This window comes from Phycodurus eques, chromosome 3 (assembly GCF_024500275.1).
Source record: "Phycodurus eques isolate BA_2022a chromosome 3, UOR_Pequ_1.1, whole genome shotgun sequence".
Taxonomy (NCBI): Eukaryota; Metazoa; Chordata; class Actinopteri; order Syngnathiformes; family Syngnathidae; genus Phycodurus; species Phycodurus eques.
Window position 1 is genome coordinate 26811195 of NC_084527.1, and position 24210 is coordinate 26835404.

The 24210-nt window shown below is 41.6% G+C and overlaps 2 protein-coding genes across 9 annotated transcripts in view; one reads left to right on the plus strand and one right to left on the minus strand.

The window, feature by feature from the left end:
* The window catches only part of hk2 (hexokinase 2), a 33003-nt gene extending 21437 nt beyond the window's left edge, over positions 1-11566 (plus strand). Inside the window, exons 14-18 of the mRNA XM_061672940.1 lie at positions 8176-8275; positions 8422-8605; positions 8779-8934; positions 10895-11131; positions 11231-11566. Of these exons, the coding sequence (XP_061528924.1) occupies positions 8176-8275; positions 8422-8605; positions 8779-8934; positions 10895-11131; positions 11231-11387 (834 nt within the window). The 3' untranslated portion in view covers positions 11388-11566. The remainder of the gene's footprint in view (positions 1-8175; positions 8276-8421; positions 8606-8778; positions 8935-10894; positions 11132-11230) is intronic.
* Positions 11567-14903: 3337 nt separating this feature from the next.
* tet3 (tet methylcytosine dioxygenase 3) overlaps positions 14904-24210 on the minus strand; it is a 54041-nt gene continuing 44734 nt past the window's right edge. For all 8 annotated transcript variants that reach the window (XM_061672941.1, XM_061672948.1, XM_061672946.1 and 5 more), the window contains 4 exons: positions 24041-24130; positions 22928-23065; positions 22468-22825; positions 14904-20903 (listed from right to left, as the gene is read on the minus strand). In XM_061672941.1, coding sequence (XP_061528925.1) covers positions 19123-20903; positions 22468-22825; positions 22928-23065; positions 24041-24130 — 2367 coding nt within the window. In that variant the 3' untranslated portion in view covers positions 14904-19122. The remainder of the gene's footprint in view (positions 20904-22467; positions 22826-22927; positions 23066-24040; positions 24131-24210) is intronic.

The window sequence follows — 24210 nt, forward strand, 5'->3', positions numbered from 1 at the left end:
CTAACAAGGACATCGGAATGTTGTGGTCCGCCAGAATGCTCAGATCAGGGGGAGGGGTATGCTTGAAAAGAGCCTACTTTAAACATATACTGAGAGCTTTTCTCCTGAGTAGGACGTGGAAGGGGCTTCCAAAAGACACTGTATTGTTTTAGTCATCACAAATAGCCTGTAACCTTTTGACATCGCTCATGTATGAAATGGTTCGAGTTTGCATAGTTATTGCAATATTGTACACATACAGTAGTTTGCTTTCAAATGAGAGATAATCACCTTCCTTTTCACTTTTGTGGAAACAGAAAGGAGTTATCAAAACAAGTTTACCTCATCACCGCATTGTGTGATGTTGAAAAAAGCATAGGCATGTTGATAATTATTTTCACAAAATAATGACTAAACAGGCCTACTGGGTGTGGTGTGATGGAAGGGTGCGTGTGGTTGTGAACGATGACTAAACTCGGCACCCGAGATGGATAAATGCGCTCACGGCACATAGCAGTGCGCTCACGGCACATAGCAGTTCACTGATCTCAGTCAACTAAAAAACGAAGATGCCGAAAGTCTACAGCACTCAGCAAGCTTTGGATATGATCCTGAACAAAGTCAACCCCTGGGACTCTGATGGAGAAGACACAGCCCGTCAGCCAAGTTCAGAATGAATTTTTTTCCGGTAAGATTTCCTCAACATCCTATTTCAATTTGCTGATTATGGCTGTTGTGTTTTAGGAAAAGATGAAAAGAATCCTAAATCAATAGAGAGGAGGCATACTTGAGATCTTTTGTAATTATAATTCAGATGATATCTTTGCATCGATTTAGATATTTCATATTTCGAGGTCGACTGGAGACACACACTGGTCCAACAGAGAAGGCAAAAGACGGCACAGAGTCACTTACAGAGTTTCCTCTGTTTCGTCACTCTTGGCATGCTTCGAACTATTCATGAGGAGACTATTCAGCATGGATGCCAGACACAGCATGACAGTTGGTTCATGGCCCTCCCTAAACTAATGGTGTTCATTGCCGTCCTCCTCTTGCGAGGGTGATCAAACTTCGATCGCTGTGTGACGCGTGGTCGGCATAACTGGGACACCCACTGATCATCAGCATTATGGCCCGAAACCGCTTCCAAGGCATAATACGACGCCTATGCTTCAATGACAAGGACATGCGCAGTGAACAAGTTAGGACTGACAGGTTTGCAGCAGTCTCCAATGTTCGGGGATCTTTCGTTGCCAACTGCATCACATCTTAAAACTCAGGCAGGTACATCACCATTGACGAGCAACTTTTTACGTTTCCTGCAGTGCATTGCAACAAAAGGTTTGGCATCAAGTTATGGGTGGCATGTGACTTGAAATCCAAGTACAGACCCTTTCCAAAAAATTTGAATATCATGGAAAAGTTTATTTATTTCTGTAATTCCATTCAAAAAGTTAAACTTTCATAGATTATAGATTCAGGGCCCACAATTTAAACACTTTCAAGTATTTATTTGTTTGTTTTAACATAATTTGGGTTTCCAGCTTATAATACCCACAAAATCAGGAATTCAAAAAATTTGAATACTGTGACGAAATCACCATTAACTTCTCAGTTTTTCCATCCATCCATTTTCTGAGCCGCTTCTCCTCACTAGGGTCGCGGCCGTGCTGGAGCCTATCCCAGCTATCATCGGGCAGGAGGCGGGGTACACCCTGAACTGGTTGCCAGCCAATTGCAGGGCACATACAAACAAACAACATTCGCACTCACATTCACACCTACGGGCAATTTAGAGTCTCCAATTCATGCATGTTTTTGGGATGTGGGAGGAAACCGGAATGCCCGGAGAAAACCCACGCAGGCACAGGGAGAAAATGCAAACTCAACACAGGCGGGGCCGGGGATTGAACCCCGGTCCTCAGAACTGTGAGGCTGACGCTCTAACCAGTCAGACATGTGCCGCCTACTCAGTTTTTGTCGAAAAAAATAAAGAAAAAAATTAGGGTCACATTAAATCAATCAAAATATGGTACTTTCAAAACTACATGTTAATCTTAAATACTTGGTTGGGAATCCCTTTGCTTTAATCACTGTCTCGATGCGCCGTGGCATTGAGGCAATCAGCCTGTGGCATTGCCTAGGAGTTATGGAAGCCCAGATTTCCTTGATGCTTGTTGTCAGTTCTTCTTTTTTGGGTCTGGTGCCCCTCATTTTCCTCTTGACAATACCCCATAAATTCTCAGTGGAGTTTAGATCTGGCGACTTGGCTGGCCAGTCAAGCTCTGTGTTGGCATGGGCATCAAACCATGTTTTGGTGCTTCTGGCAGTATGGGCAAGGGCCAGGTCCTTCTGGAAGATGAAATCTGCATCTCCATACAGATCCTCAGCAGAAGGAATCATGAAGTCCTCTAAAACAATCTGGTAGACTGTTGCGGTGACCTTGGATTTAAGAAAGCAGAGTATACCAACACCTGCACTGGACATTGCAGCCCAAGTCATGACTGACTGTGGATATTCTCTTCTTCGCCCGTCTTCCCCCAAACCCTTGAACCTCGATTCCCGAATAAAAGCCACACTTTACTTTCATCGGAAAAGAGGACCATGGACCACTGGCCAACAATCCAGTCCTTCTTCTCCTTGGCTAAGTTGAGACGCTTCCTACTTTGGCTCAGGCTCAGAAGTGGCTTGGCCCGAGGAACCGACAGTTGTAGCCCATTTCCCGGATGTGTCTGAATGTGGTGGTTTTTGAAGCTGTGACTCCCACATCATTCCACTCTGATAATCCGCTGAAGCCCACAGTCATCTCTTTTGCTGGTGCATCTTCTGCCATATTTTGTCCTCCCACTGGATTTTCCATTGATATGCTTGGACACAGCACTCTGTGAACAACCACCCTCCTTAGCTATGAACCTTTGTGGCTTGCCCATCCTATGGAGGGTATCAATGATGGTCTTCTGGCCAGTTGTCAAGTCTGCAGTCATCCCCATATTGAACCCAACTGAGACAATTGAACGAAACTGAAGCCATTTAATGACACCTGGGGAAACTGGCGCCAGTGCTTTGAGTTTAGTAGATGATTAATGAGTGACACTCAGTTTCAAACATTTATGGCCTGCAAAATTTGGGATTATTTCTTCACAGTATTAAAATTTTTTCAATTCCTGATTTTGTGGGTTTTATGAGCTGGAAGCCCAAATTATGTAAAAATAAACAAATCATTGAAATTGTTTAATTTGTGGGCCCTGAATGGAATTATGGAAATAACTAAACTTTTCCATGATATTCTAGTTTTTTGGAAAGGGTCTCTATGTGTGCAATGTCATGCCATATCTTGGCATATCCAGTCCTGCCATGGGTTAGACTATCCAAAAATGTGGTGATGAGGCTCATGGAACCGTTACTGGACAAAGGAAGAACCGTTACCACAGACAACTTCTTCACATCATTGTCACTTACGCAACGACTAATCAGCCGGAAGACCAACCTGCTGGACACAGTCAATAAGATTCGCCAGCAGCTTACAGAATCAGCCAAAAAGACTTGGAGCACAATGAATTCAGCACTCAGGTCAAACACACAAACAAGAACATGCAACCATCACGGCACGATTTTTGTAGCCTAAATGCATCGAGCATTTTTATTTATCACTTTATCCACATGCTGCACATATTTATGTTTGTATATTTCATTGCAGTAATTTCTTAGTGAAGTCGTCTTGTTTGAATCTTGTGCATCAGCAATAAATCTGATGATGTAAAACAAACTGTGTCGACCTCTTACTAAGAAGGGAGGGGAAAATATTTTTCCGTTTTGATCACAAAAGTGGAAATATCATTACTATTTGTAGCCTGTTGAACACAGAATAGTGAGATAAAATATATAGAATTAATATTATATAATACTAGTTCTAATCCTCTACCTCTCGTGATATTACAACACACTGATTTATTCAGGTAAAGTCAAAGCAACATCAGTCCCCTTTCAGTAATTGCCTTACTTACAGAACAATGGTGACAAGATGGGGCTGTTCACACCCGAGTTAGGATATTAGTTCAAGACTAATCCAGCCACTTGGCTGCCCTTTGGGCATGGAAGGTAGAAAGGCCAAATGGCTGGGCTGTGGGACTTCTTGTGCTATACCTAATAAATGGTTGGGCCATCCTCAGCAGGAACAACTGAAACCATTCATTTTCTATGACTGGCAATGAGTTTCACATCTCTGTGGAGATATTTTGGGCCACTCTTCCGAGCAGAATTGTTTGAATACAGCAAAAATTGAGTTTTCAAGCATCAACGGCCTTTTTAAGGTCATGCCACTGCATTTCAATTGGATTCAAGTCCAGACTTTGACGAGGCAACTCTAAAACCTTCATTTTGTTTTTTAAAACCATTCCTAGGATGACTTGCTGGTGTGTTTTGGATCGTTACCCTGCTGCACAACCCAAGTACGCTTCAGCTTGAGGTCATGAACTGATGGCTAAACATTTTTCTTCAGGATTTTCTGTTAAAGAGCAGAATGCAAGAATCCATCAATCACAGCAAGTTGTCCAGGTCCTGAAGAAGAAAGAAGCCCAAGACCATCACACTACCACCACGTTTGACTGTTGGTAGGATGTTCTTTTTCTGAAATGCTGTGCTCCATTTACTCCAGATGTAACGAGACATACACCTTCCAAAAAGCTCAATTTTCTTCTCGTCAGTCCATATAGTTCTCCCAAAAGTCATTCAGATGTTATTTTGAAAAAGTAAGACAAGCCTTTATGTTCTTGTTGGTCAGCAGTGGTTTTCGCCCTGGAACTCTGGCATGGATACCATTTTTGCCCAGTCTCTTCTTTTTTGTTATGTCATGAACACTGACCTTAGCTGAGGCAAGGAAGGCCAGCAGTTCTTTAGTTGTCTTGAGTTCCTTCGCGTCCTCCCGGATGAGTCATTACTGTTCCCTTGGGGTAATCTTTGTAGGCCGGTCAACCCTGGGAAGGTTCACCCTTGTTCCATGTTTTTTCCATCTGAGGATAATGGCTCTCCCTATGGGTCGCTGGAATCCTAAAGCTTTAGAAATGTCTTTTGTAACACTTTCCAAACTGATAAATGTCAATTACTATTTCTCAACTGTTCTGGGATGTCTTTGTATTGTGTCATTTTGTTGCAGCTTTTTTAGATCTTTTTTCCGACTTGATTTTGTTTGGACAGATTTCTGTTTAAGTGATTTTGTGATTGAACAGATCTGGAGGTAATCAGGCTTGAGTGTGATCAGTGAAAATTAACCAAAAAATTGTGATTATCCACAATTCATGATTTAACATCCATCCCTCCATCCATTTTTCTGAGCCTCTTATCCTCACAGGGTCGTGGTAGTGCTGGAGCCTATCCCATCTATCATCGGGGAGGAGGCGGGGTACACCCTGAACTGGTTGCCAGCCAATCGCAGGGCATCATGATTTAACAAGGGGGGTAATTACTTTTTCACATAGGGCTGGGTAACTTTGAATATTTGTTTTTCTATAATAAATGATGTCACCATTTAAAAACGGCATTTAAATTCACTTGGGTTATATTTCTGATATTTACATTTGTTTCATGATCTTAAATGTTAAAATTGAGAAACTGCAAAAATATAAGAATTTGAGAAGGTGGGCCAGTACTTTTTCACGGCACTGTGTATATAGTCATACACCCCTAAAAATATTTGGTTAAATGTACCTTAATTTTACTGTGACCAGATACTTTTGGAACCATCAACAAGCTTCTGGCATAATACTGGCTCATTTTAAGTTTATTCATCTTGGTTGCTTTCCTGGCGCAGATACAGTTTTTAAGCAAAGTCCACAAATGTTCGATAGGGTTGAAGTTGGGGCTTTCGGGAAGGCCATTGCAGAAACTTAATGTCAGCCTGCTTGACTGAATTTCCATTCAAATTTCGATTCATACATTCCAAAACCAATTTTTATGTGTGATTTGGATAATTGTTAAACTCTTGATTTAAGGTTAATTAAAAAAATGTGGAGATAGTTCTCCGCTTTCGTTATTGTAGTTTGGCTCATATTCTTTCGCTTAAGAGGAAAAACGCGCGCAACTGCACGCGTTAACGACTGCCCAAATTCTCTCATTGTCTTAAAGGTCCCATGCCATCAGATTATTGCAAGATTATTTGGGTTGTAAATGCCCAGGATGCTCTTTTTCAAGCTGTTCAAATTCGTAATTGAGACAACCATCCATCCATTTTCTGAATCGTATCTCCAAATCTGACTATGGGCGGGGTCTTTTCCAGAATAAGTCAGACCCCTATGGAGATCAGGCATTTTTCATCCCTGTAATTACAACGAACAGAAAGTTGGTCAAAGAAATGTGGCACAAAAAAGTAGAACTACAAACTTAGTTAGGATAAAATGTGCATCTATCAAACCATTGTCTCCAGTTATCTCTGCGAGACTAGCTCTTTTCAGTATCAGCTTACTGAGTAATAAATCAATGTTGATTAATGACATCATTATAACCTATGATCGAGACTTTTGCTACTAAATGAAACGTGGTTAACAGGAAGTGGCTGTAATACCATTTTAAATGAGGCAACACCAACACATTTTAATTTTATGAAGTGTCAAGTAGGTAAAAAAGGCGGTGGTATTTCTGTTATTTTTACATAATTATTTCAGTGTAAAGTAATCATACTGAGTGATTTTAGCGCTTGAATATATCTTTTCTTTTAGTTAAAGGTGACCCAAACTTTATTATTTTGATTTGTAGACCTCCAAGATACAATGTAATATTTTTTCAGAACTGCTGTCAGTTATTTGTACGGACTACAACTATTTTGCCATAACGGTAGACTTTAACATTTACTTTGACAATAACATGGGGGAAAAAATCTGAGTAAATGAGAGTACCGCCACTAAGTTTATGGAGACCACAGCTGTGCCACAAACTGCGAATGCTGAGACAGCTGATGGACGTTTGGATAATTTCACCTGAAAAATCTCAAATGTCATGAATGCTGTCGCTCCTATTAAAACTAAGACAATCTTGAGGTGACCTAGAACACCGTGGAGGATGACAATGATGGTAAAGACCTCGAAATCAAAGTGTAGGAAAGCGGAACGTAAGTGGAGAAAAACTAAACTCCAAATTGACAATGACCTCAACAGACAAAGTCTTTGTCATGTTAACCAAGAGTTAGTCAGGGCTAGACAGCAACACTTTTCTGAACTAATCGGTAAGAACGTCAACAATGTGTTTACTGTGGTTGACAAGCTCACAACCCCCCCCTCCCATCAGATAGCTCCAGAACTCCTAACAGCAGATAGATGCAATTAATTTGCTTATTTTAGTGAAAAAATACAATGCATCTGGTTAAATATCAGCACAAATCAGCAAAAATGATAAAATAATGCTACATCTGAATCCACCCAGGAAAAAACTCTATTACCATGTCAGAATTTGCATTTATTTACTTCTATCTCGGTTGTCAAATACGTTAGAATCACTCGCCTGGTCTGTGGCGCAAGGAAGGTTGAGGGCATTGCTGATTGATAGAACAGCAGGCACGCCCCTTTTTTAATTTATGGACCTCCAAACATGCGTTCAGTCTTAAGCACGATTGAGTTATTACATTATTTTTATTGGATTTATTTTATACAGAACCCAAAAAACAAAACAAATAAACACATGCTCTCCTTTGAAGTGTAGCGTGTTAGACGGGTCGGTGCACACGTCTTACAGGCGACGACTTATCCACTACGGATTGTATTTTCATATTTAAAGTGTGCTATATTTTCCAAATGGATTTCTATGACGTCCACAAGTAAAACTCCATGCTCCACAATTTACAGCCAACCTCAAATGCTTGTGCACAAATTTTCAGGTTACGCACGTTGGGTGTGTCAAAAGTACAGATGTCAAAAGTACAGATGGAAGAATGCGCGTAGGTGAAAAGTGCACAAGCCAGGCATCATTAAAAAAAAACAAAAAAAGACTCCAACATAAACGTCATATAGGTCAGTAAAAACTGAAAAAGCTATACAATATTTTTCAAAAGATTGACAAAAACAGTTCTCATAAGGTGGTTTTATTACAGAGGTCTGGTATTATTTTGTTCTCCTGCGGATTTCATCTAACACTGCCAATTGCTGTATGACAGTTAATTTCAACATTTTAAAGTTGGTAACCCTCTTTTATTGGTTTTACCACTCCTTGCAGGAATTTGACTTGAGCTTTGTGGCAGTAGTTAATGATACAGTAGGAACCATGATGACTTGTGGTTATGAGGACCCCAAGTGTGAAGTGGGACTGATTGTTGGTAAGTGTCATCCCCTGGCATTATTAAAGATTTATTTAAAAAAAAAAGCATTTGTATGAAAATTATTTGGTCAGGTTTTTTCAGTATTTTACTCCTTAGTATTGTTTTTCAGTAATTAAAGTTTTTTTTGCCTACCTACAATTCAGGCACAGGGACCAATGCCTGCTACATGGAGGAGATGCAGAATATAGAAATGGTGGATGGTGATGACGGACGCATGTGTGTCAATATGGAATGGGGAGCATTTGGTGAAAACGGCGAACTGGATGATTTCCTCACAAACTTCGACCGTGTTGTTGATGCCTCCTCAAGCAATCCTGGAAAACAGAGGTACTTTACACGAAGGGCAATTCATTCACTTTTCCAAATTTTGGATTTAGCAGATGTAGTTTATTCGTGTTAAAGTCTAATTTATTACATAAAAAATGTTAATTTGTTTTCACTGACAACTAACCCCAATAAAAAGGTTCCTGTAGCCAACCCAATGCAATTTCCCCTTAAAGGTATGAGAAGCTGATCAGTGGCATGTACCTGGGAGAGATAGTGAGACATGTTTTAATGGAGTTCACTGCAAAGGGTTTACTGTTTCGAGGGAAACTGTCTGAGCGACTCAAGACCTGGGGCATCTTTGAGACAAAATTCCTGTCACAAATTGAAAGGTATGGATTATTCACAGTCAGTTTCTTCTCGGTTTATACTTGATTACCACAGTAACTACTATAGGCATCACAGTTGTTTGTTTTCTGTCTTGTTACTTGTAAGATGTAATTGTTACCTACAACATGAAAAGTAGAAGGATTTTATTTGTAAAAATATATGCAGTTGTTTGATGTGTGCAAAAAAAAAAGCCAATATTGCATAATGGGAAGAAGCTCATAACATAATAAATTGGCCCTTTTAAAAATGTAATAAGCCCATAACGAAATAACTGGCCAATATCATAATAAAGGTCCTGTACCTATAACGTCCACTATATTTGGAGATACAGTAGCTTAAAAAGCTCAAGAGCAGCAGAGGAGAGGACAGAGCAGAGGACTAGAGATCATGTTAACCATCAAGTTAAATAGACAAATACATGGAGAGAGAGAGAGAGAGAGAGAGAGAGAGGTAGTGTGCGAGAGATAGACAAAGATGGAGAAAGTATGCATTTTCACAGTTAAAGCTGAACTCAGGTGTTTACATACACTATAAAAAAGCCGTGATTTTCTGAATCCACGCTTCACCACCAGCAGCCAGTCCGGGCAGCCTTTTCTGTAAAAATTCAAGATCTTTTAAAGACAATTCTTGGTATATTAACCCACCTTGTTGACTGGGGGCTCGTCCGGGATTGATGGGAGTTTTACTTCCCCGGTGTCTTGGTCTGTCATTTGAGCGGCTCCCTCGACCGGCAAAGCCGGACATAGGGAAGTCACTGGGGGACCACTTTTGGGAAGGTCCGTAATTGGATATAGTGGGTCAATTTGTCACTCTTTTTCGCCGAACAGCTGCCATGGCAGTGGACACCGCACAAATCTCGTGGACATTTCTCCTCAATTTTTTTAAAAATTGTTTTTATTTTCTTATCCAAATCTCTTTTCTCCATCCACCCTGCAGTGTCCAACTTTTCCTTTTTCCACTTTGCCCACACACTTCTAAATTACGCTTGTTTCTTTCCATGCTAGCCAACAACTGACCTTCTATTTCAATCCACAAATCCTCCAATGACTTCTGGTAATCACTCTGATACATATCGCATTCACTACCTCTACACTCTACTGTCCAATTCACACCCCAGCGTTTTAGTGGCACACTCATTCTAAATCGGTTTTTGGGGGTCCCAAAATCCCCAACATCTACCGAAACGTCACTGTATGAAACCGAGTCCGATTTCAAGTCAGTCTACGACGGGACTCGTAGGCACCTCGTTACCCGACTTTTCCCAGGTCGTCTGTTACCCTGGTCTGTGAGGATATCTGTTACCCTGACCAGTCAGGCCCTTTGTTATCCTGACCTACGATTAACACAACAATAACAACACAACATCCTAGTAACTATTGACAATGAAACAATTGTACCACCAATCTCCCAAATTTCACAATTTACAATGTGCAGAATTCGTGATTTAATCAAGCATGTTAGTGGCCAGTTGTTATGTTATTGGCCTATCACATTTTAAAAATGGCAAAGTTATTATTTATATGCCATTGTTATGTTATGGGCCGTTATTATGTTGATTAAAAAAAAAAAAGTATCCACTTTTTTCATTAAACACAAGGCACATCACATTTTCAGAATTCAGACGATAGACTCTCGCTTTCCTTCTCTCTCTCTCTCTCTCTCTCTCTCTCACACTACACTACACACACTCCCTTCCCATGAGAGCCCAGCTTCAGTGAATTTCAGCTCCTTTGTATGAGAACAGCAAGTTATGCATAGTATTAAAACATTGAACAGTTGGACATGTTCATTCAAGAAAGTCAAATTAAGCTCACCTGTAAAGGTTATAGTGAATATTAATCAATTCTGAAATTTCACCCGAACTCTGAATATCCTAATGTGTATTAAGAATATCATATAACGATACTTTTACACACACACTTTCAGTGTGTAACCTTGATTTTGTTTGTCTGATCCCTTAAGTGACCGTTTGGCCATGCGTCAGATCCGTTTCATCTTGCAGCACCTTGGTCTTACCAGCTCAACGTGTGATGACAGCGTCCTCGTGAAGGAGGTTTGCAGCGTTGTCTCACGCCGGGCAGCACAGCTCTGTGGTGCTGGTTTAGCTGCTGTGGTTGATAAAATAAGACAGAACCGCAACATGCAACAGCTCTCAGTTACAGTTGGGGTTGATGGCACCCTTTATAAGATGCACCCTCAGTAAGTATGGTTTGTCCCCAACCTTTTAATACAAATGTATTCCCCTTTCATAAAGATTTAACCCCTAAATTATAACCCTAATTTCTCTTCAATCCAAAGTTTTGCAGGAGTCGTGCAAGAGACATTGCAGGATTTGGCACCACAGTGCAAGGTGACATTCCATAAGTCTGAGGATGGAAGTGGAAAAGGAGCAGCACTCATAACCGCAGTGGCCTGTAGAATCAGGAGTAATACACTGGCCAATAGCCCAAACTAATTTTCTGTACCTTGTCTGCCTACATAGAATATCTGCCTGTATCTACATCATTGTCTGCTTTACAACAGTTCTGATGATTTATTCTGTTTTTAGGTTTATTGGAGTCTATATTGATGTGAACTGATAGTACGCTTACATGCATTTAATAGACTAAATTAAAACCAGACTTTCAAAATTGATCCTCTTATGTTTCAGTGTTACTGTTTTTACAAGTAGTATGAACTAGTTGTAACACTTGGGACTCTGGAGACCAAATTTTGAAGGTCTTGGTCTCGGACTTGACTTCCAGAAGTCTTGGTCTTGTCTCGGACTGGCCGCGCTCGGGATTTTCTGTCGACACCAGTCAAGACCTGCACTGATCTGCTATTCGTCAACTTCATTAATGTGATGATAAGGAGAAGCTCTTGGTAAAACAACAAATACCTTCCATTTATATTTTACTAACCCTCCACAACCACATAATGACTGCAGCTTTAGTGGTATTGTGACGCTCGCCCCTCCTGCACATGAGCAGAAGTGAAAAGGCGCGAGACGCAATTACGAATCTGAGCGTGGAGAGTCAAGACATATGTACTAACTTAATGGTAATTAAATGTGGCTTCTTTACTGACAAAGACTTCATATGTAAGACAACATGCAAAACAAAACATTCTGCAGTGTGTGCAAATTCTGCACTCTTCAACTTACACTGTGGGGAGAAAGTCAAACTTTGCGTGGAAGAAAACAAACACACATAAGCTAATGTGAACTGTAAGTAATACCAGCGAATCTAATTTGGTCTTTCTGAGATGAATATTATTTCTTGAAAGAAGCCATGGTATGGTCATGGTTTTTAAATTACATTTTTTTATAGTCTTGGTCTTGTCACAGTCACGGCTTGTTTTGGTCTCGGTCTTGTCTCGTTGTTCGTCTGGACTCCCAAAAGTCTTGGTCTTGTCTTGGTCTCTGTCAGCTCTGGTCTCTGGTAAGTCTTGGTCTCAGATAGTGCGGACTTGAGCGCAACACTAAGATTAAGCTTCCCAGAAACCAGATTCCTCCCTCATTATTTACATAATATCGAGCAAGAACAGCGGCGGACGTTAACATGAATTACCAAGAGAAGCTGCAGCGGTGTGCTGTATATTTGGACTGAGAGGAAAATAAATTCATGCTACATCAGGTTAGAGGTCAATATTATATGGATGGAAGGAAAACATACCTGTTACATGTGGAACATCTATGATTCAACATCCGTTTCAAACTGTGACATGCCTGACCGTATCCAAATAGGAAAACAGGTAAGCTGTATTTTAACAAAAAATTTTGCATTTGCATTTTTTATTTAGACTGTAAATACAGTAAAAACCAAAATAAAATAATAATAAAAAATAATATATATATATATATGTATATATATATATGGATGGATGTTGAGTTATTTTAATAATAACACAGTGCTGTCACTCCCATTATTCCAAGGCACTGATATTGCAGCGATAGTTCGAAACTTGATTACCAAAGGCTTTTACAACTCAATGTTCTTAGGTACCGAATTTAAAATGTAGTCTTTCTTTCAAAGAGGCACCACCCCATTGAAGTATCTTCGATGTAGTTTAGCTACTTTTGCTCTTTGATTGGAGTAAATCTTTTCAGTATCCCACTTCTTCTTCGCTATCCTCCTTTCCTTGCAGGATTTCCTGTACTTTTGAGGTTCCACCACCAAGTCTCCTCCCATTTCCTGACAGAAGATATACCAAGTACATGTACTCTCCTGCCTTTCTCTCTGATCACCTTGGCTGTAGTTGTCCAGTCTTCTGAAAGCTCCTCCTGTCCACCGAGAGCCTGTCTCCCCTCTTCCCAAAAAGCCACACAGCGCTCTTCCTTTCTCAGCATCGCTGCACTGCCTTTGTCTTCTTACTCTTCCTTGCCACCGCCAGACTCATTTTACACACCACCATCCTATGCACTCTCCTCTACCACTCCTTTACAGTCAGTAACCTCATTTTAGATTACATTGTCTGCACAAGAGGTAATCCACCTGCGTGCTTCTACCTCCGCTCTTGTCGGTCACCCTATGTTCCTCCCTCTTCTGGAAGAAAGTGTTCCTACAGCCATTTCCATCCTTTTGGCAAAGTCTACCACCATTTGTCCCTCCAAATTGATTTCCTGCATGCCAAACTTACCCATCACTTCTTCATCACCCCTCTTTCCTTCACCAACATGTCCATTAAAATCTGCACCAATCTCTCTGTCTGGGAAGCTCAGAACTACTTCGTCCAGCTCCTTCCAGAATTTCTCCTTTACCTCTAGGTCACATCCTACCCGTGAGGCATAGCCACTCATCACATTATACATAACACCCTCAATTTCAAGTTTCCGCCTCATCACTCGATCTGATACTTTTTTCACCGCCAAGACATTTGAGCTAGCTCTTCCTTTAAAATAACCCCTACTCCATGTCTCTTCCCATCTCCACCACAGTAAAATACTTCGAACCCTGCCCCTAAACCTCTAGCCCCACTGCCTTTCCACCTGCTCTCCTGGACACACAATATATCAACCTTTATCAACCGTTGTTAACCCGGGCCACGACCGATCCGGTATGGAATTCTTTGGATGAACCCTCATATTTGTTTAGCAAAGTTTTAAGCCGGATGCCCTTCCTGACTCAACCCTCTGCATTTACCCGGTCTTGGGACCGGCCTACAGTTTCCACTGGTTTGTGCCCATCATACGGCTGCATTCTCTCACTTTTGTATAACGAAGGTGATTTTGGTTTTCTTGTAATAAAAAAAGACAAGATTGCTTCCTGACTTATTCTGTCAGAAAAAGACTTGCCAGAACAGCTGGTGTCAGAAGTGGGATTCCAGGAATGATCGATTAAAAGTCACTGGCAGATTAATGCTGTATCTTCTGTATGGGCACCGATTGTGCCATTTTATTCTGGAACCCTTGTAAAAGTGTCAGTTGTTTGCCCGGAGTCCCTCTCCCCAACAGCCGTATATTCTTCTATATTCTCTAGGCCTAAGAAGGAGACAATGGAGGAATATATCCAAGGTCCTTCCTGCGTCACTTCCGGGTTATCGTAATTTTAAATTACAGCTTTATAAATAAAGATATTTTATATATATGAGGGGCACCACGTCATATTTTTACAAGATGAACTTGAGGCGAAATGACGACGAACCTTTTTAATCAGTCTCTTATCGGAAGGTGGCTACACTTTAGAAACTTTGAGTTCTAGACTTTCCAGAGGTTTTGTTCCGAACCCAGTCACACAAAACGATGCAAGTGGTAAATTTGATAGACAATTTAATAGTAAAAAGGGGTTTCTACAGGATACAACACAAACACAAAACAAACAAGGTACAGACGAGCATTGGCAAAGGAAGGGATTTGTGACGTGAGATTAGCAAAATGGGCGTGTAGTGAATGCATATAGCTGAGGACTCCTGTTCTCGTTAATTTAAATGTCTGCATAATGGTAGTGCCTTAATGTAAGATTTGAACAGACAATGAAGATGCTAGGCAAGAGTCTCTCACTTCAATGTTTTATTTATAGCCCAACATAAAACAATATTGTGGTATTTTACCAAATACACTATGTATTCACATAATACACCATACAGCTACAAAGAGAGAACAAAACCACTTTTTACATACTGCATCCTTGACATGGAAAATTAAACAAGAAAACTGGAAAAGTAATGTAGCTGCCAGTTATGTAGGTAGGTTTTTTTTTCCTCTTCATTTGTATTATTCAGGGTTGCTTTTCCCAAATTTTGAGTTTCATTCAATTAGGTGTTTAATGGACTTATAAAAAAGTAGGCCATGCACAGTGTGATGAAAAAAGTCTAACTATGTGCGTGTCCACAAAAGGCGAAATACACAAACAAGTAGAATTAAGAAGATAAAGGAGGCAGTACACATTTTCTATTCTTCTTGTTCAAATATCTCAGCACTCTGCACAGTAACATTTACAACAACATCCTAAAAGGGTCATTTCCATGTGATGTACCAAACATAAAATCCAGATAACAGTCTTCACATAATACAAAGTTACTTATCGTCTAAGATTACAGGAGTTCAAGTACAGTATGTGGAATGAAGACTAATAAAGAATGCAAATGACAGGTTGAGTGTAATAAAACGGGATGTCCATCTATTCATTTCCTATACCACTTATCCTCATCAGAGTTGCAACGTACAAAAGGATGTGCAGCATTGTAATAAAATACTAAGCGCCATGGCAGTTTGTGATCTTCTAAAAACTCTGATCAAATGTAGAATTCTCTTGACATTTTCAGAAAAACAGCTGTGGTAAACCAAATAATAATTTGCACAGTGACTTTAAGGTTTTGTGTTGTAGCACCAACTCCCAGAGAACAACCAAACTTTTCATGTATTTCAAAACGTTCGCTGTATGCACCATTTGCATCCAAGTATGTGACGCGGGCTGTTCATAGTGGTTGAAAAGTAAAAATAAGGAATTACTACAAGAAAACGTTTCTAACAAAGATATTCTGCAGGGTGCATATTTAAGTTGAGAACTATAGACAATAATAATGATGGGTCAAATCAAACAAGCAGTGAACACCCCCCATGACGTAGCTTGAGACTGCATCTGCAGATACCAGTGTCTTTCTTAAAGCACTCCTTTTGGATATGGTTACTTGCCTACAGGTTGATAACGCTTTTCCATCCCTCTATCAGTCACTTAACTGCGATTGCATTGTAACGACTGAACCTAAGCATGAAAAAGCAGCCTCAGTGTGGTTTAAGGTAACAAACCTGACCTACCAGCAACTCTAAAGCTCACTAGCTAAGGCTTACAGTCTTGTTTGCTAGTTTAAACATCAGATAGTTTTAGTTTGGATTCTGGAATAATAATAATAATAAGAAGAATAACATAGAACATTTGCATACAAGTCAGCTTCAGGAGGTGAGTCTTGGTACCTTTGGTGCAAAACTATTTTCCACTTTTATGGCAAGCTAAATGACTTGAGATCATACTGTTGTTTTGCAGGTTTAAGGTTTGTAGTAAAAACTTGCTATTCTCCAGTTTTGTATGCATTTAAGTGTTCTAAATTGGACGTTTTAGCTTGTGTTTCGCGAGTAACGTTCTTTAACCAGTTACATGCGGACTTTAGGATACAGTTACAGTACTTGTGAGAGTAGAACAAATGTGTTACGAAGTGTACATGTACACACAAAACACAGAGACCAAGCGTACTGTTGTCAAAATACCCCCTACACTTTTAGGATTTACATACTATCCTCACCAGTTAAATAGTTTTACCTAAATATTTTACTATTTACATATGTATCTATCTCTTCAGAAAATTAAAAAAAACTAACTTTCAAGTTGTCAATAATCAGCTTTCTTTTTGTCATTAAAATCAAGTTTAAAAGTGCTTTTAAAAATCTGTTCTTTTCTATGTACAATTTGTATTAGCTATATAAAAATGAAAAGAAAAAAAAGAACCCAAGGACAATCATTATCATCACCATTAATAAATAAAACTTAAAAAAAAAAAAAAAAAAAGGTAAAGTGATTGTGGAGATCTTGAGTTCACAAAGGTACATGCATGATTCTCTGCCCTCAGTAGCAAGTTGTGATTGTGACCAGTGTCTCTACGGCATGAGGTAGAGCGCTGGAGACTAACAAGGTCTTTTCACAGATGAAAAGTGTCGCGACCCTAAAAACTGCCCAGCAACCGGGAGTCAGCCTGCATGCAATCAAAATTATTCACTCGTTTTTAATTACACCCCCCTTTTTGTGACAAAACCATGCATCCACTTCTGAATGCATGGTTCATGGGGATGAACTCAAAATAAGCAAATCATCCACATGTCTCACTCTTTGGCTCTTTTACACAAACACACATGCAAAGTGAGAGATTGATTGACTCGTTGCATTAGGTACCAACTCCCAGAAGCCACACCATTAAATCTAAGCTTGTTCCATCAACAAATGGGAAACAAACAATCTGTTTACGAGGTGCCTGCAGAAGGACCCGTCGTGCTCTGCTCGAAGATGACAGCACCATGCAGACGAGAGGATGGGCCTTCACAGTAAATCAAGTGTAGAAGGAGAGCACCAGAGTGTATGTATGGATCACTAAAAGTACTCCTATCACTTATGTTCTAACCCAGGTTCTTTCCAGAATAGTTTCACATTTGAGCTTCATTTGGACAAAGATCACCACTGCCTTTGGTAAACCTGTCAGAGCTCAGTGACCCCTCTGCCGGCTTGGCCCTGGAGGGTTGATGCAGCAAGGCAAGGCGCTACTGGCTTCTGAATGAAACTCACTGTAAGTGCTAGTAAGTGTCTGCTGTCTGAACGTGCCACTTTGAAAGGGCAGTCAAGTCTGCCCTCTAGAGTTTACACTTCAAAGTGTTCACTCCTTACTGAGGAAGTTAACGAGATCCTCTTTGATGTAATAGTTACAGATCTGGGATCAGGTGGAATTTGCAAACAAGACAAGCACACGCACAAAAAACACACTTGTGGTGGTGTAGTAGATGAGCTAGAAAACATTTTCTCTCAAACTACAGGACCTCGATTTTAGTTAGAGCACCGAAGTAGAGCATCAAGTGCCATGAAGAGTATACAGTAGGTGAATGAAAATCCCTCAGACCTGGAAGTTGAGCACCAGTCATAAGCTGCTGGGGTGTAGAACAGGAGGAGGAGCACATTAAGAATGACAAGAGATCTGCTCTTATTGCAGATGTGTTCTTTACCTTCCTTCTTTTTGCAAAATGCCAATTGCTTTCATCGCAAGGACACAACTACTTCATTTCTCCAGAAACATTACTTTTCCAATACATAACCAAACTAAGAGGCATGCTTTTTGGGATGAGGGGGAAACAGGAGTACCTGCAGAAAAAACACAAACCATTTTTTTGTCAGTCTCGATGAAAATTAAGATATTGTTTTCGTGTTTCTCAAAGGGAAAATTTCCCACTGGGAAAATTCTGTTCACAATGTGAACAGAAACATGAGGCGCATTCTGGCGAATAGCAGTCACAAATAATGCAAAAATATGTTTCATCCCACAACTGTGAAATTGGTCAATTGAAAATTCCAGTCTTAAAACATATTTCTCCCAATTTTCACGAGCTCAAAGTGAAGTTGAAACTTTCGTCATGATAATGAGTTATCCAGTCCACTAACTTGTACTAAAGAGACTGATCTCTTGTCAGGCAGATAATGGCTCCTCCTTTTAATACAGCTGGAAGATTGACAAAGAAAAGACAATAAGTTTTCCAAACATGGAAAAAGAAAGTCTGACCGATTCAGACTTGCTTAAAAATATATCGAACGAAAAACAAATCACGTCATTAATAATAACATTATTGAAAACAACCATGATAAAAAAAAAAAAACAACAACAATTCTTCATATTACAATACCTGCAATAACAACATTGACAGTAACAATTGCAATTATAATAATATGTATAATAATAGCAATATTTAGAATCATTCAAATTCTATAAACAAGAAAAAGCAATGGAGTTCCTCTCCAGGGAAGGGAGAGGAAGAGCACCACAGGCAGCTTGTCGAAAGCCCCAAAACTGCCTGACATGAGGTAAAAAAACAACAATAAAAATGTCCCCCACTTCTGAGTGTGGACTGCAGAGGGGGAAGATGGAGAGATGGCAGACTGTGTGACATGCTCGAGACATTCATCTTGCTCATCCCTCTATCTGGCTCCACATTTGCCCCACCCGCTAGCTTTTGGTGGCTGACGTCACACAAAGTGGCTGTAAGGCCCAGTGAGCTGCGTGAAGGCATAGGGAGACACATTAACCATTGAGGTGGTGTGGAAAGTGGGAGCTAACCGTGTCACTGGCCCCTCCCTCTTGTCTTTCGATTGTCCAGCACCTGACGTGGCCCCTGCCGCTGTGGCCCCCCATTTGCGTTTCTTGCTAAGCGCCTTGATTTCCTCCTGGGAGAGGCCCAGGAGAGCTGCTTCCTGCTGCCTCTGGAGCGCCCGCTCTTCTAGCATCTTCATTTTGGCCTCCCACAGAGCCAAACCGTGGATGGGTTGCTGGAGGTTTTTGTGCTGATAGAATACCAGAGAGATGCGAGAGGGGTGGGAGCGATCAGGCTTTTTGAGCGGAGTGGTAGCATGTAGTTCCCGACGGGCACATTCAATTAGGATGGACCCGTGGGCTGGAGCTACCGCTACTCCCCCAATGTTGGGATCGAGGAAATTGTGCTCACTATCAGACCACACCTCGTCGTCATCTTCCTCGTGGCCCCTGGTGCTCTCAGCGTCACTCTCCGCTCGACTGGGGTCCCAGCAAGCCTGATCTGACTGCTGCAGGGCGTCAGGGAAGAGGCGTCCCTCAGGAGCAGGGGATGGTGTACTGCCTGCGACTGAGCCTCCACAGGACTTCCAGGCTTTCTCTTGAACCCCAAGGGGAGTGGAACAGCGACTTTCACCCGTTTTGGACCACATCTTGTCTGGGTAGGCACCGGCAGGATTGCTGTGCTTCAAACCAGGGCTATATGCACCGTGCCCCGTAGTCCAAGACTTTGGCTCGGGACTTGGCGCAGGGCTGGCCCACTGCCTGGGAGTGGCAGGCTGTGGTATATGTGAGGGGGAATGAGAATTGCCAGGGTGTGGAATTAAGAATGGGTGAGTGATACCTGGCTGCGGTGTACCCGGATGAGGGGTGCTTGGGCGTGGGGTGGATGGACGTGGAGATCCTTGGTGTATGTTACGCAGGGTGCCTAAATGAGGAGAGGAGGAGGGAGGTACATGGGGGACTGGTGATGCAGCAGTGGATTCCATCAGAGTATTTGAGGCAGGGAAGGACGTCCACGGTTGGGGGTAAGGAGAGGGTTGCTGCTGCGAATGCTGGTGGAGCATCTGCTTTTCTGCGTTAGAAAAGGAGACTTCAGGGTGTTGTTTCGGATTTTGATGATCCCAGTTTGTAGGAACGAGACTTCCATTGGACCTATTTCCTGGCCAGTTTGTAGGTTGGGTGGCACCGGCTTGACTCAGCCCTGTGTCCTCACAGACTGGCATATCCATTGGCTCCTGCTTGATGACTGGGGTGCCTATATTGGAGGCATCAGAGGGGACTGAAGAAGGACGTGACTGGTTGTAGTCTGAAGACTGGCTATTATTTTGGGTTGGTTGCGCTGGATGGCCGGGATAGGAATGAGCTAGTCTAGCCTGAAAGCTGTGAATATCAGGCTTATTGTCTAGCTGGAAAGCCATTCTGCCTGCTTTGGACAAAGAGCCGCTGCGACCCTCGTAGGTCCTCATCTTGGGCGCAAAAAGTGCATTGGAGGGGTAGTTGTAGAAGCCATAGTGCGATGCTGGCAGATTCTGGTTATAGCCATTTACTGGGTCTCCTGCAGAGGGCTGGCCAGTTGTGGGGAGGCCTCCCCTTGCATAGTAGGCAGGATGTGGGCACATGGTCTTGATTGCATCTGCTGCTTGCAAAGAGTATGCATCCATTGATCCGTTGAATGGCTCCTTCTTAATGTTGGGCTTAACCTCTTGTTTTGTGATTGCTGGATGTATAAAAATAGGAAAAAGTTACACAGAGGACTTACGAAGCACATTTGAGCCTAGCAAGACAAATTAACCTGAAACAAAAACTTGAATCTACAATGCAAATTCCAATGAAGTTGGGACATTGTGTTAAACATGGATAAAAACTGAATACAATGATTTGCAAATCATGTTTGAAACGTCACCGGCTTCTCTGGGCCCGAGCTCATCTAAGATGGACTGATGCAAAGTGGAAAAGTGTTCTGTGGTCGGACGAGTCCACATTTCAAATTGTTTTTGGAAATTGTGGACCTCGCGTGGACCAAAGAGGAAAAGAACCATCCGGACTGTGATGGACGCAAAGTTCAAAAGGCAGCAATCTGTGATGGTACGGGGCTGTGTGTTTAGGGATTTCATCATCTACGGTCCATAATATCATCAAAAGTTTCAGAGAATCTGGAGAAATCACTGCATGTAAGCGGCAAGGCCGAAAACCCACATTGAATGCCCGTGACCTTCAATCCCTCAGGCGGCGCTGCATCAAAAACCGACATCAATGTGTAAAGGAAATCACCGCATGGGCTCAGGAACACTTCAGAAAACCAATCTCAGTAAATACAGTTCGGCGCTACATCCGTAAGTGCAACTTGAAACTCTACGATGCAAAGCAAAAGCCATTCATGCACAACACCCAGAAACGCCGCCGGCTTCTCTGGGCCCGAGCTCATCTAAGATGGACTGATGCAAAGTGGAAAAGTGTTCTATGGACTGACGAGTCCACATTTCAAATTGTTTTTTGGAAATTGTGGACGTCGTGTCCTCCGGGCCAAGGAGGAAAAGAACCATCTGGACTGTCATGGACGCAAAGTTTAAAAACCAGCATCTGTGATGGTATGGGGCTGTGTTAGTGCCAATGGCATGGGTAACTTACACATCTGTGACGGCACCATTAATGCTGAAAGGTACATACAGGTTTTGGAGAAACATGCTGCCATCCAAGCAACGTCTTTTTCATTGACGTCCCTGCTTATTTCAACAAGACAATGCCAAACTACATTCTGCACGTGTTACAACAGCGTGGCTTCGTAGTAAAAGAGTGCAGGTACTAGACTGGGCTGCCTTCAGTCCAGACCTGTTTCCCATTGAACATGTGTGGAGCATTATGAAGCGTAAAATATGACAACGGAGATCCCGGACTGTTGAACAGCTGAAGCTGTACGTCAAGTTTTGTAGGTGGAAAGAACTCCACCTACAAAGCTTCAGCAATTAGTGTCCTCACTTCCCAAACGTTTATTGAATGTTGGTAAAAGAAACGGTGATTTAACACAGTGGTAAACATGACCCTGTCCCAGCTTTTTTGGAATGTGTTGCATCCATAAAATTCTAAGTTAATGATTATTTGCTAAAAACAATACATTTGATCAGTTTGAACATTAAATATCTTGTTTATTTAATTAAATATAGGTTGAACATGATTTGCAAATCATTGTATTCTGTTTTTATTTATGTTTAACACAACGTCCCAACTTCATTGGAATTGGGGTTGTAAATGCAATTCATATTTGTGAATGAAACAAGACTAACCTTTATTGCCTGGATGTTGAGGAGACTCACTGAAACATACTTCAGCATTGACCACTGTCTTTTTCTCTGGTGTTTCTGCTGCCTGCTGCTGGAGTTTACTCTTCTTCTTCTCTGATGCAGCTTTCTTGGCGTCCAAGCGGCGCTGTCGACACGACTTGGCTGGTTCGGGCAACCTGCGTACTTCTCGGCGGAAAGCCTGAAGCACCTGAATGGCTCCCGTCTTCATTTTGAGGCGCTGGCCCTCCTCGCTGCCGAATTCATCAGTGGTGGAGACTTTGTAGAGGGGCAACACATGGAGCTGTTCATCCTGAGGAATCTCCCCCACCATGCGGTTGTCCTCCTTGGTCAAAGTGCACACCTAAAAGAGAGTAAGAAAAAAAGCACAACGTTTCGTAAATTTGTCATGCTAGCACCTTAAACATTTCACTGTAATCCCGTCCCAGGATATTAGAGACCATACCACTGTGCAACCATTGTAAAGGTTGTGCTGGTCCTTATGGGCGTGGGCGCAAAAGTCCAGGCAAGCGGTGACTCCAGCGAATGGTCTGCCCGCCTTCAAACCCAGCCTGCAGTCTGAAGCCTTTGTCTCTGATTGACACTGACGGATAGAGCAGAGATTACATGAAAGTTGCAAAAGATATCATTTTTTCACTTTTAGTATTACGTCACAATGCCATCAAGAAGAACATAGTCTGATGAACCATTTCAAAGTGTTCTCCAGAATTTGAATTAAAAGTGAAGAGACTAAACTGAAGTGCTGAATATAAACAATAACACAATGTGTTAACATTTCGATGTCATTTGATGCGCGAAAGTTAGCAAAAGCACTGCACACGACCTCATAACGTTATCTGAGATACATACAAGCGCAGCTTGCCAGTATGAGCACCAATACTGTGTCAAACTGCTGAAGTCGAAGATCTGGTGTTGACATGACTATCTAGCATGCAAGGCAGCATAATATCAAAATGAACTATAGGCAGTTGTTTTAACGTCAAATTTCAACATGGTTATTGTCAGTGTGCTTTTACAGCAGTTTAACAGTTAAAGTGTGCAGCGGTGTAGAACTACATTGCAGTTTGCCTGTACCTAAATGAAGTCAAGAAAACAAAACTGTCACTAGCACTAAAGCCCTGTCAACTTTGCATCCATCCATTTTCTGTGCCGCTTCTCCTCACTAGGGTCGCGGGTGTGCCGGAGCCTATCCCAGCTATCTTCAGGCGAGAGCCGGGGTACACCCTGAACTGGTCGCCAGCCAATCGCAGGGCACATAGAAACAAACAACCATTCGCAGTCAATTCATTTTAAAAGAGGGATTGGTAACAAAATGCTTGCAATATTTGAATGTTATGAAAAGCGAAGACAATCTGCAATTTTGGTATTTTAGCAAGAGACATGAAGTCGCCGCACATGATTTGCTTTCACGGGCCACATAAAATGATGTGGCAGTCTGGTTGTGTCCCCTCAGGCCATGAGTTTGACACCAGTGATATGGAATGTGACAGGGAATGCTGGCACGTTCTTGAGTACAAGTGCATAATTTCAGTATTCAGATCCATATTTGTGAACCAACCTGGTTACTGTAGGCCTGAGGAGCCAACTTCCTGTACAAGGGAGCCACTTCGGTGGCCAGATTCTGGAACTGATCCCTGAGTTTGTCCTCCTGACAAGAAAAATATGAAGACACAGAAAGTACAGCATTAAATTTATACACACACAAAAAACATGGTTACATAAATCTAG